Source organism: Elephas maximus, chromosome 5, assembly GCF_024166365.1.
Source record: "Elephas maximus indicus isolate mEleMax1 chromosome 5, mEleMax1 primary haplotype, whole genome shotgun sequence".
NCBI classification, from domain to species: Eukaryota; Metazoa; Chordata; class Mammalia; order Proboscidea; family Elephantidae; genus Elephas; species Elephas maximus.
In genome coordinates, this window is record NC_064823.1 from 24,601,327 (window position 1) to 24,616,216 (window position 14,890).

Here is a 14,890-nt window from a genome sequence, read left to right on the forward strand (position 1 = left end):
CAACATCTGTCATGTCATCCTTAGAACACTGCACTTCTAAGAGCACAATGCAGTTTTCACCCACAGTGGATACAATTATTTCCTTACTTTAGACATGGGAAAATGTTAGGAAGTATCAAGTGCTGTAGTGCTTTTAAAAAAAATCCCCCCAAAAGGTTCAAAAACCATGAGCAAAACCCGGCTTTTGTAGCTCCCGTGTGGATTCAGCTATTCCATGAAGTTCTTAGAAATTCTGAAGTTACTCAAATAAGGTATTGTTCAGGGTGGATGATGTCTTGTCTGACTCATCTGCTATCACCCATATAGTAAAGTGAGACAAAGTGGTAGGTAGAATCTAATTCAGCTTTCTCTATGTAGCCTGATAGGCTGACAATTTGGCATCACTAGGTCACATTGGAAAGAGACGAGACCATGATGCATCAGGAGGCTTAGGCTTTTGCTTTAACTTCATCATAATTGAGAGTGTGATCTTGGGCAAGTCACTTAACCTCTGCAGACCCCAAATTTCTTATAAATAAAATGTGTATTAATGAGATGGTGTATTTGAAAACACTTTGCAAAATTAAAGTACAAAACAAACAATCCTTCCATTCCCAAAGGTTATGAACATCATTAAAACTTAGCACATTACAGAGACTGGAGAAACCCTTAGAGTATGGCCCCCAGATACCCTTTTAGCTGAGTAATGAAGTCACTCCCAAGGTTCACCTTTCAGCCCAAGATTAGACAGGCCCATAAAACAAAACGAGGCTCAAGGGGCAAGGACTAGAAGGCAAAAAGGGACAGGAAAGCTGGTAATAGGGAACCTAAGGTCAAGAACAGAGAGTGTTGACATGTCATTGGGTTGTTAACCAATGTCTTAAAACAACATATGTACTGTTTAATAAGAAACTAGTTTGTTCTGTAAATGTTCATCTAAAGTACAATTAAAAATATATATATATAGAAGATAGAAAAAAATAAATAAGCTGAGTGAAAGTCAAACAAACAAAAAAAAAAGAGTACAGATTCTATATGCCTTCATTTATACAAAATTCTAAAAATGCAAACTCATCTATAGGACAAAAAGAAGATCAGTGGTTGCCTTGGGATTAGGAAAGGGGCAAGAAGAAAGAATTGTAAAGGAGCAAAAGGACATTTAGGGAATGATGGATATGCTGATAATCTTAATTGTGACAGTGATTTCATGAGTGCATGTATTACATATGTAAAAATTATCAAATTGTATACTTTGAATATGTATACCTCCTTGTATGTCAATTATATATCTATAAAGCAACAAAAAAGGTAAAACAAAAATAAAAAACTTATCACATTACAGAGGAGCACATACAAAGGAGACTTAACTGTGATGGCAAACAAATTTACAGAGTGGTATCACATTATGGAGGACCAGAGGTCTGATAAACACAAAGACTATGTACCAACCTGTGCCTGAGGAAATTCAGATTTTTCATGGGAAATTCTCTTTGGGAGGTGAAATTACCTTTGGGAGGTATGGAGATGATCCAACAATAATACATCTTAATTCAAAAGAGAGACAACTAAATCTTGAAAAGCCAACAGGTCTTTGGAGAAACTGACAAGAGATGCATTAGTTTAGGCATCAAGCTCCAAACCAAATTAAAGTTTGCAAAGCTGTGAAAGAGGGTCAGAAAGAAGAAATTCTTGAGGAGGTGGGGTGAGGGCTAGGAAGGGTCTCTGAAAGTAGCCTTGGTAGAGGGACAATCTCTTTGGTAGACAGCTTCATGGAGTAGGGCGGCCCTTTTTTAAAGTACTTGGGCTGCTCTTGAGTCTAAAAGGCTGAGTCACAAACAATGCTAGCAACTAAAATAGCTCCTTGTTGAATAGTAAAATTTTATGTTCAAAGAGGAAGTGGGGGTATGACACATATGGTAGTTAGCAGGCTACCACTGACTTTGCAACCACTATAGCCAGAAAAGCCAGCTGATGCGTCAGACATATTAAAAAGCGAAAGTATGTCACAGTGGATGGCAGCTTTCTCCCCAAGCACTTCACTTCTGTAATACAACAAACCAGGGGGGATAAACCAGGGCCCCAGGAACTGAATTTTCTATAGGGTCCCTGAAATACAGCCATACATAGCCCCATTCTCTAATAAAATAGTCACAGAAGTATAAATACCAAGACTGCAAGAACAGGAAAGACCTCGCTGGAAAATGTGTGGGCCTGAATTCTTCCATTCTGGAAGGGTGAAGGCTGAGTTATATGATGCTGGAATGAGATGCTGAAGTCTTTAAAGAAATAAAACAAGTATAATGAAGTTGATACACCGATTGCTAAATAGTCTTCCCTTTACAACTAATGTTAACTTTGTGGTTTTGATTTTGAAGATACAGAGAGACATTTTTCAGTTTTTTAGTAATGAAAAGATCATGAGATTTTGCCCTAATCTGGCTCTTCCTTCATTTTTTTCCACCCGAGGAACTAGAATGCTTAAATTTTATGTCTTATATCCTCCAGAATATTGCCTAATGCATAGAAGTGTTACTGAACCATTTTCTTTTTCTACGTAAGAGTCTAAATTGAGTGTTCCTTAGAATACTTGGCCTGATGACCCACCTTCTTCCTAACCCTGAATTTATATACCTACAGCTTAGCCATGGCTCAAAGCCCAGTTTAGAGTAATTGATCCTTCAGAATTCTTTTCATCCACCTTTCTTGGGCAGCAACCACCTTCTACCTAGGATTAAAGGTGTCTGTGTACATATGTACTCATACACTCATAGCGGCCCTATAGGACAGAGTACAACTGCCCCATAGAGTTTCCAAGGAGCACCTGGCGGGTTTGAACTGCCGACCTCTTGGTTAGCAGCTGTAGCACTTCACCACTACACCACCAGAGTTTAGGGTCGCTGTGAGTCGGAATCAACTCAACGGCAGTGGGTTTTGGTTTTGGTGTACATGTTACGTTCGCTATTACACATGAAGTTCTTTGAGAGAAAACACAAATGGAAGGAGAGTGGACTTTGGAGTCAGAACATTCTGGCTTCAAATCCTTTTTCTGTCCATTACTGGCTATGTGACCTAGGACAAATAACTTCTCTGAGACTCAGTTTTCTAATCTACAAAGTGGTAAACATCACTTCATAGGCTTGTTGTGAGGCTTAAATTAGAACTGTGTGCTGGCACAACATTCTTTTTTCTCCTTTTCTATATACTCAAAGGCATTATAGGTTCTAGATAAATGTCTATTTAAAGGCTAGACGAGAAATAAAGAAGGTAGTAAAAATGGAGGAGTTAGCAGCAATCTGAGAAAGGGTCTCCTCAGCTCTCCTCAGGTTAAATTGAAAGTACATACATAGGGCATCTTTCAGTCAGTTAGTGAATTCCACCAACAAGGATGAGTGAACACAAATTCTGAGTATTCTACCCAGTTTACTGACTGAAAAAGTATTGATCTGGTTATATTTCATAATTATAATCTTTATACTCATAGTGTCCCAGGTACTTTAGAGGACAGATACTGAACTACTAAAGATATGAAAATATAAAAACTAGAAACTTATGGATTGGTGTACATATTGCACATTTTAAGGTCTATTTTCAAACTAGCATCAGTGCTCTTGGAAGCAAACTCTTTTCTGAGCATTGCTTGTTAAACACCGTATTCTTAAAAGAAAAAAAAAACGGTACAACAGACATTAATTAAGAGATTTAAACAGATATAAGAAATGTGTTAAAATTAAAACAGCATAGAAGAGTACCTCAAGTTCAATGAGCATTTTATATATTTTAATTTTAGTATTTCTCTTCTAGCTGATTGTGTAAGAAGTAATCTATCACACCGTATGCAATACCTAAGTCATTATGTAGATAAAAGGTAAAACCATCCTGAAACAGGAAACCAATATTCTTCCTGTTTAATCAACAAATCTAAAAATTTATTCTTTTCATCTATTTACTCTTGCTCTTGTCCACCGCAGCATGCTGCTCCACATATTCGGCATGGTTTTATGACAAAGAGAAAATTTTCATGAGCCACTTTTGTATCCCCACCCTCTTAGTGAAAGAGGAGGAAAATCTGTTTCATACAGAAGGCGTTAGTTATATGAATTAGAACTGCCACCTAAGTGTGGGCTAACGCAACCAAGAGGGATTTCACCTACATCCATTCAGTCAGTTTACTGGGGTTTATAGAAATTCCAAAGAGTCATCAGAAGAGGAAAAATAAAGGTAATGATTTTTGCCACACAGGTAGAATCTTTGAAAGTATGTGTAATATGTAAAACATTTTGCTTGACACCCCCATAATATTTTTTCCAGAATTAACAGTATAAATTGCTCCTCTTGTTCAAGAGCTTCCTATCAACCTCTCTTATCACTACTCACAGCAACCTCACTCAGCTCCTGCCACAATGTTCAAGATGCAGCTCTTGTCTTGCATTGCACTAACTCTTGCACTTGTCGCAAACAGTGCACCTACTTCAAGCTCGACAAAGGAAACGCAGCAACAGCTGGAGCAATTGCTGCTGGACTTACAGATGCTTTTGATTAGAGTTAAAGTAAGTATATTCCCTTTCTTACTAAAATTCTGACATTTAATTTTTTTCTAGCTGGAGTTCACTTTTTAATAACAATGTCTTATGCTTTCTCAGAATTACGAGACTCGCAGACTCTCCATGATATTCACATTTAAATTTAACATGCCTAAGGAGGTGAGTACAATTTTCTATGTTCAATTTATGTTTTAACACCCAAACCCACCCCTGCCATCAGCAATATAAAAATTTGAACACTAATTGGATCAAAAGCACCTCATCTTAAAGAAAATAGTAACTTGAATATATATTATTTTTTATCCAAATTTTATAATATGACTTCTGCTAAAATAACTTTGCCTGAATTTTTTAGATGTCCTTGTGTGTGTTTTGTGGTGGGGAATGTTGGGAAGGAAAGAAGACCAGGATAATATCCTTACTTAATGCTGGGACAATTTAAAAGGAAGAATATATTTACTGTTTTATTTAAAATGCAAAACTCTAGAGATATTTGATTCTATCATTATACCATGCAAAATATCAAAATTAATTTCTGAGGACCCCACTTTGAAACATCCTTTGTTTTAGGAAAGACTTCCTAAGAGTCTATCTTTGAGAGGCAACATAGCACAGTAATTATTAATAGCCAGACACTGGAGCCAGATTATCTGAACTGAAATCCCAGCTTGGGGTTCACTTTGTGACTCAGTTTCTTATCTCTTTATGTGAATAATAATTGTATCAGTTTTATACAGTTTTGTGAGAATTAGTGAGTAAATGTAAAGCACTCAGAATACTGGCACATGGTAAACACCATATAAGCTTCAGCTACTATTAACAGAAGTAAAGACAAATTCTCATCCAGGAGCTGAAAGTAAAATTTTGGACTTATCTGTCTTTTATGCCAATAAACCTGGAGACTTACGATGCTATATGACCTATTTCCAAAAGTAAAGGCTTCATTTGGTTGTTTTGGGGTCTAGATAGATAAGTGTAGATCATCCAAGCTCATGGAGCTACAATAGAGGTTTAAAGTTTCTGAGTAGTTGTGCCACCCAACCAAGATCGGAGCATAACTTTGGTGGCAGAGAGCTTGTCCCAGGGTGAATCCAAGGCCAGGGGGAAATGGAAGGGGACATAAGATTCAATCCTATTACTGATCCACGTCTATTAATTCAAGTGGATTTTGCTAAAACTGTCCTTTTGAAAGATGAAAAGATAAGAGTTTACAGAAGCTCCTTCAGGTTAACCAGAGCCACATAACTCTAGCAATAGAGAAAACACTAGACTTGTTTTCTTAGGGAAATAGCTATATGGTTGCTCATTAAAAAAAAAAAAAGTAAGCTCTGAAGTCGTAGTAGCAAGTTGAAAGGGCAATAGACAGAAATGTCAAGAGATGTGTTGTCTAGTTTTACTTTTCACTCTAAAGATTGTTAGAAAGATAACATGAGAATTGGTGTAGAATTTAGGGGGGGAGGGAATTCTTTGAAATCTAACGCTTTCTAAATGACAACTCAAATTCTATTTGAAAACAAAAGTAATGTGATAAACTTCACTTATTTGTTCATTTTACCACAATTTCATGTTTGCAAAAGATTTTAGAAAGCCATAAAAGCATTTAATTCTAAAAGATGCTATGTTAATGTGATAAAGGAAAAGAACTGAAATTTAATCCTGGCACAACTGCCAGGAAACTTTCATCCTGGTTCTATTGATTCATGTAGCCTTGGGGAAGACACTTAAGTTCTGAGATTTAGTTTCCTTATTTGTAAAATAGGGATAGCTATATTGTACTGCCTACCTCAGAGGGTGACTATGAGACTTAAATGGGCTTGTTTAGGAGAAAACACCTTGAAACTATAATGTACCACACAAATATGAAGTATTATCATTTTACATATATTTGATATGAGCCCTGGTGGCTCAGTGGTTAAGAGCTTGTCTGCTAACCAAAAGGTCGGCAGTTCGAGTCCATCAGTGGCTCCTTGGAAACCCTGTGGGGCAGTTATACGCTGTCCTATATGGTCGCTATGAAGTCAGAATTGACTCGACAATGTTGTTCTTAGTTGACACATATGTGTGTGTATATATATATATATATACACACACATATATGTCAGCTAAGAAACCCTGGTAGTGTAGTGGTTAAGAGCTGTGTCTGCTAACCAAAAGGTTGACAGTTCGAATCCACCAGGTGCTCCTTGGAAACTCTATTGGGCGGTTCTACTTTGTCCTATCGGGTCGCTATGAATTGGAATTGACTCAATGGCAATGGGTATACAGACATATACACACACACACATATACATACATATATATATATATAAACAGAATGTTGTTGTTAGTTGCCATTGAGTTCATCCTGACTTATGGCAAGCCCATGTGCACAGTGTAGAACTGTTCCATAGGGTTTTCGAGGCTGTGACTTTGGGGAGGAGATTGCCAGGCCTGTCTTCTGAGGAGCCTGGGTGGGTTCAAACTGCCTTTTGGCTAGTGGCCCAACACTTAACTGTTTGTGCCACTCAGGGAATCTGTTCTATAAGGAATAGTTACCTGCAGTGTCTAAATTAACAGCCCTGTCAAAAAAAAAAAAAAAAAAAACCTTCAAATATTGTAATTTTTTATTTGGTTTGGACAACTAATGCATCTTGATGTAGTTATTGTAGAAAAGTAAAGATTTAAGACATATGCGACTTGCTCTAGCCTATATTGAGAGTCATTATCATACAGTTAAAATGACCTAATCTGTCAAATGTTGGGACTGTGATAGATGGCACTCAGGGCTCCTCTGTCCCTATCATTCCGTGATTCTCAATTCTCAGATTATCAAATATTAACAACATAAAATGTGATTCCTACAATTCCACATTTTGAGTGCTCTGGTTCCAATGATTTCTAGGCAGACTGCAGAAGTAGTCAGCCTATACCTGTGATTTGCAAATATGTTGACGTTTTCTCAAAGCTGAAATTAATGACCCATTAATCGCTAACAGTTAATGCTGGTCATGGTCAGTTGAGTCCTAGTTTTTCCAGTCTTAAAATGCAGCCAAAATATTGGTCCATCTTTACAGCAATGGTGGTGCAGTGGTTAAAAGCTTGGCTGCTAACCCAAAGATTGGTAGTTTGAATCCACCAGCTGCTCCTTGGAAACCCTATGGGGCACTTCTACTCTGGCCTATATGGTCGCATTGAGTTGGAATTAACTCAATGGCTATGGGTTTGGTTTGGTTTTACAGCAATGCTGAAACAGGGAGAAAGGTGAGAACTATGTACTGCCACTCTTAATAAATTGGAGATTAATTTCTGATTCTGACCTTTTACTTTTACTATTTTTCTAGGTCACAGAACTGAAACATCTTCAGTGTCTAGTAGACGAACTCAAACCTCTGGAGGATGTGCTAAATGTAGCTCCAAGCAAACAAAACACCAGGGAATTAATCAGCAATATCAATGTAACAGCTCTGGAGCTACAGGTGAGATACTACTTTATTGCTCTCCTGGAAATCAAACAAATGCAGGAAAAAACACTGCATTTTAAACTGTTTTAACATTTTGGTATTTTGTCAAGTACTCATGTATTTGATTAGCTAACATTTTAAGTCCAATGTGAACATGAATCATTTTTAACGTTACATGATACACTGTGGAGCTGGACAGTATAGAGGGTTTCCTTCTACCATCCACTCAACCATAAGCTTCAACTCCCCTATGAATAATCACCTGCTACTGATCAGCCACACCTAGTCAACTCCTCACATTAATGAACAACTAGGAATGGGAGAAGGCACTGAATTGAATTTCACAGAAGGTAGACAGGTTTTATTATATATTTTTCAATTTCTTCAGATCATTTACCAGAATAGGCAATACTGGAAGACTTAAAAATGGCGTTTCCCAATCATTTGGTGGAAGGGCTAACCATAAGCGATTTGTCTCAAAAAAACGGCATCCATTAAAATGGCAATGAACTAGATAAATAACTCTCTAGAGGTAATGCCTTCTTTTTAGGGTCTCAAGTATTTTTGAATGCACAGGAGACTCAGGTGATGTGAAAGAGATTCATGGTTCTATTTTCCCATCTTATCTGCCAAAGTACAAAATTCATGAATTAATAGGTATCTGAAATAAGCAGCATAATTTTAATTACAGCAGTAGAACCAAGTTCTAAAAGTATGTCGCTCTACTTGTTTCCAAATTAAGAGTTGCTTTATTAGTGGAAAGTTTCTTTCAGTTTAATTACACCCTTCAACATTGAGATCAATGTTATCTATGTCAAGAGATTTGTTCTAAAATTCTTGATCATCAGAAACTCCCTCTAAACTCTTGATACAAATATAAGATAGTTATGTGAAAACCAGCAAAATGGTTTCAAAAAAGCCAAAGACATTTTAAGACCCCCTGAGAGATTACAGTCTTTAAATAATTATGTGTGAGAGAGAATACAACACTAAAACTGTTTACTTAAAGGAGATAATTTACCCTTTCTCCCTTGTTTTGTATTTCTGAGATAGGAATAACTTCAAAAAGCCCTCTCTCATATCTCACTATATATCATAATACATAGTGTGTCAGCTACAGGCAGAGTTTAAATGGCTCTTTTCAACAGGTTCATTTCCAAAAAGTTTTTCCACAGAACAAAATTTCTTAGATTTCTAGAAATTGGAAAACACACTTGCATTGATACTGGGGTGGGGTGGGGTGGGTATGAGCAATTATAAATATGTTCCTTATACAAATCTTCTACTGAACAGAAGCTTGTCCTAATTTACTCTCAGAAGGTACTCTCCTGCTTTGAGGAAAATATGAGGAGTTTCACTGAAGTAGGATAATAAAAAAGGGAGGCTCTTAATCAAGGTTTAGAAAAGAGATAATTATAATGTGCATTTCACTGCACACATGAAGACTACGTTGATACATAAAACCAGCTGCCATCGAGTCAATTCTGACTCCATAGATAGATATAGATACACAGAGGAAAAGAGGTCAAATAACTTTATTTTGCACACAGCATTTAATGAAGTATTTGTTTAGAACTATTTTTATTTAAAACATTTACTTGTACACAATCCAGAAAAAGATCTTGTGTTCATTGAGACTGACAGGAGAATTAATAAATGAGGAAAATCTCAGGTTGTATGTTACTATCATCTGATATCTTAACATATGATTTTGGCACATCATTTTGATCATTTTAAGAAAATGTGAATGATTAGCATGCTTCAAAATAAGACTTCAGTAGAGGATAACTATATATAAACTAGCTGAATTAAAATAATTTTTACAATTTTTCTTTTACAGGGATCTGAAACAACATTCATGTGTGAATATGATGATCACGCAGCAACCATTGAAGAATTTCTGAACAAATGGATTGTGTTCTGTCAAAGCATGATCTCAACACTGATTTGATAATGTCTCTCATTTAAAATAGGGCTTTGTATTTATTTAAATATTTAAATTTTATAACTTATTTTTGGATGAGTGGTTTGCTATCTTTTATAACTATTATTCTTAGTCTTCAGATGATGAATATGGATCTTTTAAGATTCTTTTTGTAAGCCCTAGGGGCTCTAAAATGGTTTTACTTTAAATTATTTTATAAGAAACTATTTATTATTATATTGAATTGTTAAATTTAATGTCTATGTAGATTAGTTAATAAAATTATTTAATAAACTTGATGAATGAAAATAAGCCCAGATATTTGTTATTTTGGGAACAGTTAAGAATAAGCACTAAAATACTTGTGAATTACTTAGCAGAACCCTAAGATGGTTAAGAAACTTTAAAAAGTCACTCTTCCCTGGTGAGGTATGTAGAATAGGGAAATTGGCCTCCCCAAGCCATTACTTTCTCCTTTCAAGAGCTGACCAGATCCTTAGTTCCGATCTGAGAAAACCACCTTATCATATTATGATAGTTTCTTTCTCTATCCACAACATGTCTTAAAATTAAATGTCGAACATTCTTGAAATTCTTCACATAATTGGTGTGCTCTTCTTTCTCTTCTCTACCATCTTACACCTTGATCTCTGGCCTTAGGAGGCTCACTTGTATGGCCTGTATCAAAGGCCATCTTGGCCCTCTGGTTTTCCAATGGATCCTATCACTGGGGTCTGATAAGGTGGGTTGGGTAGGAGATCTGAGGGACAGAGGAAATTCTCTTGACTCCCTCCTTATGGGACAACCTCCGGATGGCTCTGCCTCTTGACCAAGGAACCCAGCTTTCTTTTCAATACTTTTCCCTTCTGGGCTCTGATAACCTTTCCTTCAACTCCTCCATTCAAGCTTAGGGATGGTTACACTTCTGCTGTTAGCAAGTACTATCCCTTGCTGTTTCTCTATACCCTGATCATAGCTTTAAGAACAGTCCCTTTATTAAATCCTCCTTGAATTTTCCTAATTTAAATATGCCATCTTTTTTCTTTCTGGGACTCAGTTTCAGTAATTGTACCACAAATAGTCCCAGGAAAAAGACTCTCAAAATAGGATTCTGGGGTTAGGTTGTTAATAGATTCAAGGAACACAGTGATAATAGGACATGGGAAATCTATGGGATGTAGTAGCACCCTGATTATTCAAATTATCAATAGTATCATGGGATGAAGTACAAGGTATTGTGAGATTAAATGGTTGTGACATTTAGCTACCATAGCAACAATTTATTATAAAAATTGTTACTATATTTTTTTTTTATTACCTATATTCTTCTGATGGCCCCTGACAGACAACACAGGAAAGAAAGAAAGAGAAAAAAAAAAAAAAATGCTAGGAACATACAATTAAATACATGCATGGGGAACCAGAAGGCCCCTTTGGCAGTACTAAAGGAATCCTTCATCTCCTATAGTCAGAGGGCAGATAGGCCTCCAGGCCTAAAATGAGAGTTAAGACAACATTTCTGGGGCAGAGAGATACAAGGTGTTTAGATTAAAAATGGTGAAAATTAAGGCATGACCTGGGTTATTTAACTGAAATGGGTCAAAATTTAATGACAACTTGCAAATGGCATTAATAGTTGAGTCAAGGCTTGAACTCCACAATGGCCTATTTTAATAATGTTGAAATGCTGCAGCTTCCCTAATACTATAGTAGAAAGAATACAAAAGACAAGGAAAATTGAAATGTTGGAATGGATCTATTATGTGCAATTTTCTCATATCCCCTGGAAAGACTGGCAAGGTGGACATTAGCATTCACGAGTTCCTATGGTGTCTTTCCTTATTAGGTCAGAAATGATGATAGATAATGCTACAGTGGAATTAGTTTCTCTAATCTCATTTGGAATAATGGAATCCTGGAGCGATAAAGGCCAGGAACCAGCACTTAAACCTCAGAGACAAGGTGGAAGCAATCACCACAATAAACCACAGGGCAGAAGGCTAATCAAAAGTTTTTTTTAACCCAAATAAATCTCTCAATGAGATCCTTAAAAATTAAATTCATAAGCAGGTTACTAAGGGATCAAACACATATAAAAGGAAAAAAACTTCTAATTCTACTGGGCAGAAATAAATGCAAATCACTCGAGTTGGGATTCATGGCCTGTTCCCAGACTTGAGCCAGTTCACAGACCTGGTACCCAGTTTTAAGGAAAGAAGGCTGGGTCCCTTTAAGGAAGGACCCTGTAATAAGACCACAGATGTATACTGTAAAATTTTCTAAAGGGACAGTAGGCACATTTACTAAAGAGACCATGTACTAAGGAATGCGAAACATCCAAATATTCTGGAGGCTATCAGATAATGGCTCTGAACTGACTCTATAATTCTGAACCACCAGCCAATGGGGACTTATGGAGCTCAAGTAAAACGATGGAGCATTAGCCTGCATCTATATCAAGAGAATCCAAAGGGATCACAGACCCATCCTATGGTATCTCTGTACAGTGGCCAAGGAGGAACACTGTTTGGGTCTCCCTTCAAGAGAACATTCTGCAAGGAGCATAGTTGACTGACAAGTCTCTAGCTGTTGCTGTTTGCATTTACATGGCATGGGCAACAGAATACCTTAACTGTCTTGTTCCAGGGGTATATCAGTTCTACTGCTCTCTGTTATAAAGTAGTCTAGAGAAAACCTGATCATCTTAATATTTCAGAGAACATCATGCTGGTCCATTACACTGATGTTATGCTAATTGGATCTGGTGAGTACAAGTAACAAGTAGAAGGAGATGCCCTAGTAAGACACATGTGGGCTAGAAAAAGGGATGAAAGTCCTGCAAAAATTAAGAGATCTGCCATAAAAAAATGAAGTTTCTAGGGATCCAGTAGTTCCATGCATGTTAGGAGATCACTCTAAAGTTGAGGATAAGATGCTGCATCTTAAACAGCTCACACAAAGAAAGAAACACAAAGCTTGGTAAGCCCCTAGGTTTTGAAAGGAACATGTGTTACTCTGGCCCGTTTTGGGGGTAAACCATAAGGCCTCCAGTTTTTAGTGAGTCCCAGAGTAAGAAAACATTCTGTATCAGGTCCTGGCCTTGATGCAGATTCCTTTGCCACTTGGGATTTATGATCCATCTGACCCAGTGGTACTCAAAGTGTTTGTGATAGAGATGCTGTATAAAATGTGTAGAAAGGGTCTCTGTAGAATAATTACCATACATTCCTACAGTTTTAAGAAAAAGCCATGCCCTGCTCTGTAGATAATTCTTCATTTAAAAACAGCCCCTGGCTTGCTACAGAACCCTGGTAGAGACAAACACCTGACCATAGGCCCACAAATGATATTCATCCTAAACTGCCCATCATGAACTAGTTATTAACTCATGCACTGAAACATAAAATTGGATGACTACAGCATCATTCCATCGTAAAACAGAAGTGAGCAGGACTGAACAGGTACAGAAGGCAAAAATAAACTACATTAGCAGGTGGCTTAGATTCCTAAGTACCTGTTTTAGCTCCTCCCCCTCAGCACACTCCAATGGCTTTCTAGGGAGGTTCCTAGTAGAAGTTAAAAGAGGAGGAATAAGTAAAAGCCTGGTTTACAAATGGATCTGCACCAGATGCTGATATGAGCCAGAATGCATAATACCTGACCAACAACCCCATTCAAAGTTATGCCTCTGGTTGTCCATTTCATGCTAAAGGATAAATGGCCAGGGGTATGGATCTAAAGTAGACTGATTTATGGGAAGTAACAAATTAGTTTGCCAGCTAATCAGGGACTTGAAAACAAAAAAAGGAAAATTGGTAATAAAGCAGTCTGGGAAGAGTTATGCAAATGGATGTATTTAATGAGCAGAGAATGTGAAGTTATTAATGTCCCATTTTAACGAAGGCTTTCAATATTCAGCTGGAAAAGACGACGCTTTCTGTGGATGTCAACAGCCTCCTTCCCCTGCAATAGGCCCACAAACAAAGTGACCATGGTTGCAAGGACGGAGACTATGTACGAGTCCAACAGCTGGTCTTTCACTCACAAATTTTGATCTAGCTATGGCCACTGTTGAGTTTCTAACTCTCCCAAAGCAAAAGCCAAGGCTGAGCCTCCAAAATGGCACTATTCCCTAAGGGAGCCAGGTGGTGCCTGATGGTTATTGGTTGCCATCGAGTCAGTGTGTGCTGGAGTATAACTGTGCTCCACAGAGTTTTCAGTGGCTGATTTTTCAGAAGTGGATCATCAGGCCTTTCTTCTAAGGTGCCTCTGGGTGGACTTGAACCTCCATTCTCAGTTAGTGGTCAAGTACATTAACTGTCTGCACTACTCAGAAACTCCTATCAATTCTAAAGGGAGTCTTTTGCTAGAGGCACCAACTTTTTTTTTTCCTTCCTTTCTGCCTTTCTTTTAAAATTGTGCTTTAAGTGAAAGTTCACAAATCAAGTCAGTCTCTTATACAAAACTTTATATATACCTTGCTATATACTTCTAGATCCTCTCCCCCTAATGAGACAGCACACTCCTCTCCACCCTGTATTTCCGTGCCCATTCAGCCAGCTTGTCTCCCTCTGCTTTCTCATCTCCCCTCCAGCCAGGAGCTGCCCACATAGTCTCATGTGTCTGCTTGATCCAACAAACTCACTCCTCACCAGTATCATTTTCTATCTTATAGTCCAGTCCAATTCCTGTCTGAAGAGTTGGATTTGGGAATGGTTTAGGGGCACCAACTTTTAACCCAAATAAAGGAAATGAGCACACACTGAAGAACAAAGGTGTGAACTGTGCCAGATATCTTCTATTTTCTTCTCTAGAATAATTCTACATCCTTCATCCTGCTCTCCACCTGATGAGCTGACTTTTATGGACTACATCAATGTGTCTTCTTGTTTTATGACTCCTAGCTGGGTTAGCCAAATGGGAAACCCAGATAAAATTTGGATGGAGAAAAAAACGAGGTTACAGTATTTATTTCCCTTGCTCTCTCTCTGCAGGATCACCTCAAA

At 37.5% G+C, this 14,890-nt stretch overlaps 1 protein-coding gene across 1 annotated transcript; it reads left to right on the forward strand.

Moving 5' to 3' along the window:
- The first annotated feature begins 4,379 nt into the window (after window positions 1–4,379).
- Window positions 4,380–9,911, forward strand: IL2 (interleukin 2). Its single transcript, XM_049887043.1, has 4 exons — window positions 4,380–4,526; window positions 4,620–4,679; window positions 7,841–7,975; window positions 9,801–9,911. The coding sequence occupies exons 1-4, from the start codon at window positions 4,380–4,382 to the stop codon at window positions 9,909–9,911; spliced, it is 453 nt and encodes a 150-aa protein (XP_049743000.1).
- Window positions 9,912–14,890: the final 4,979 nt, after the last annotated feature.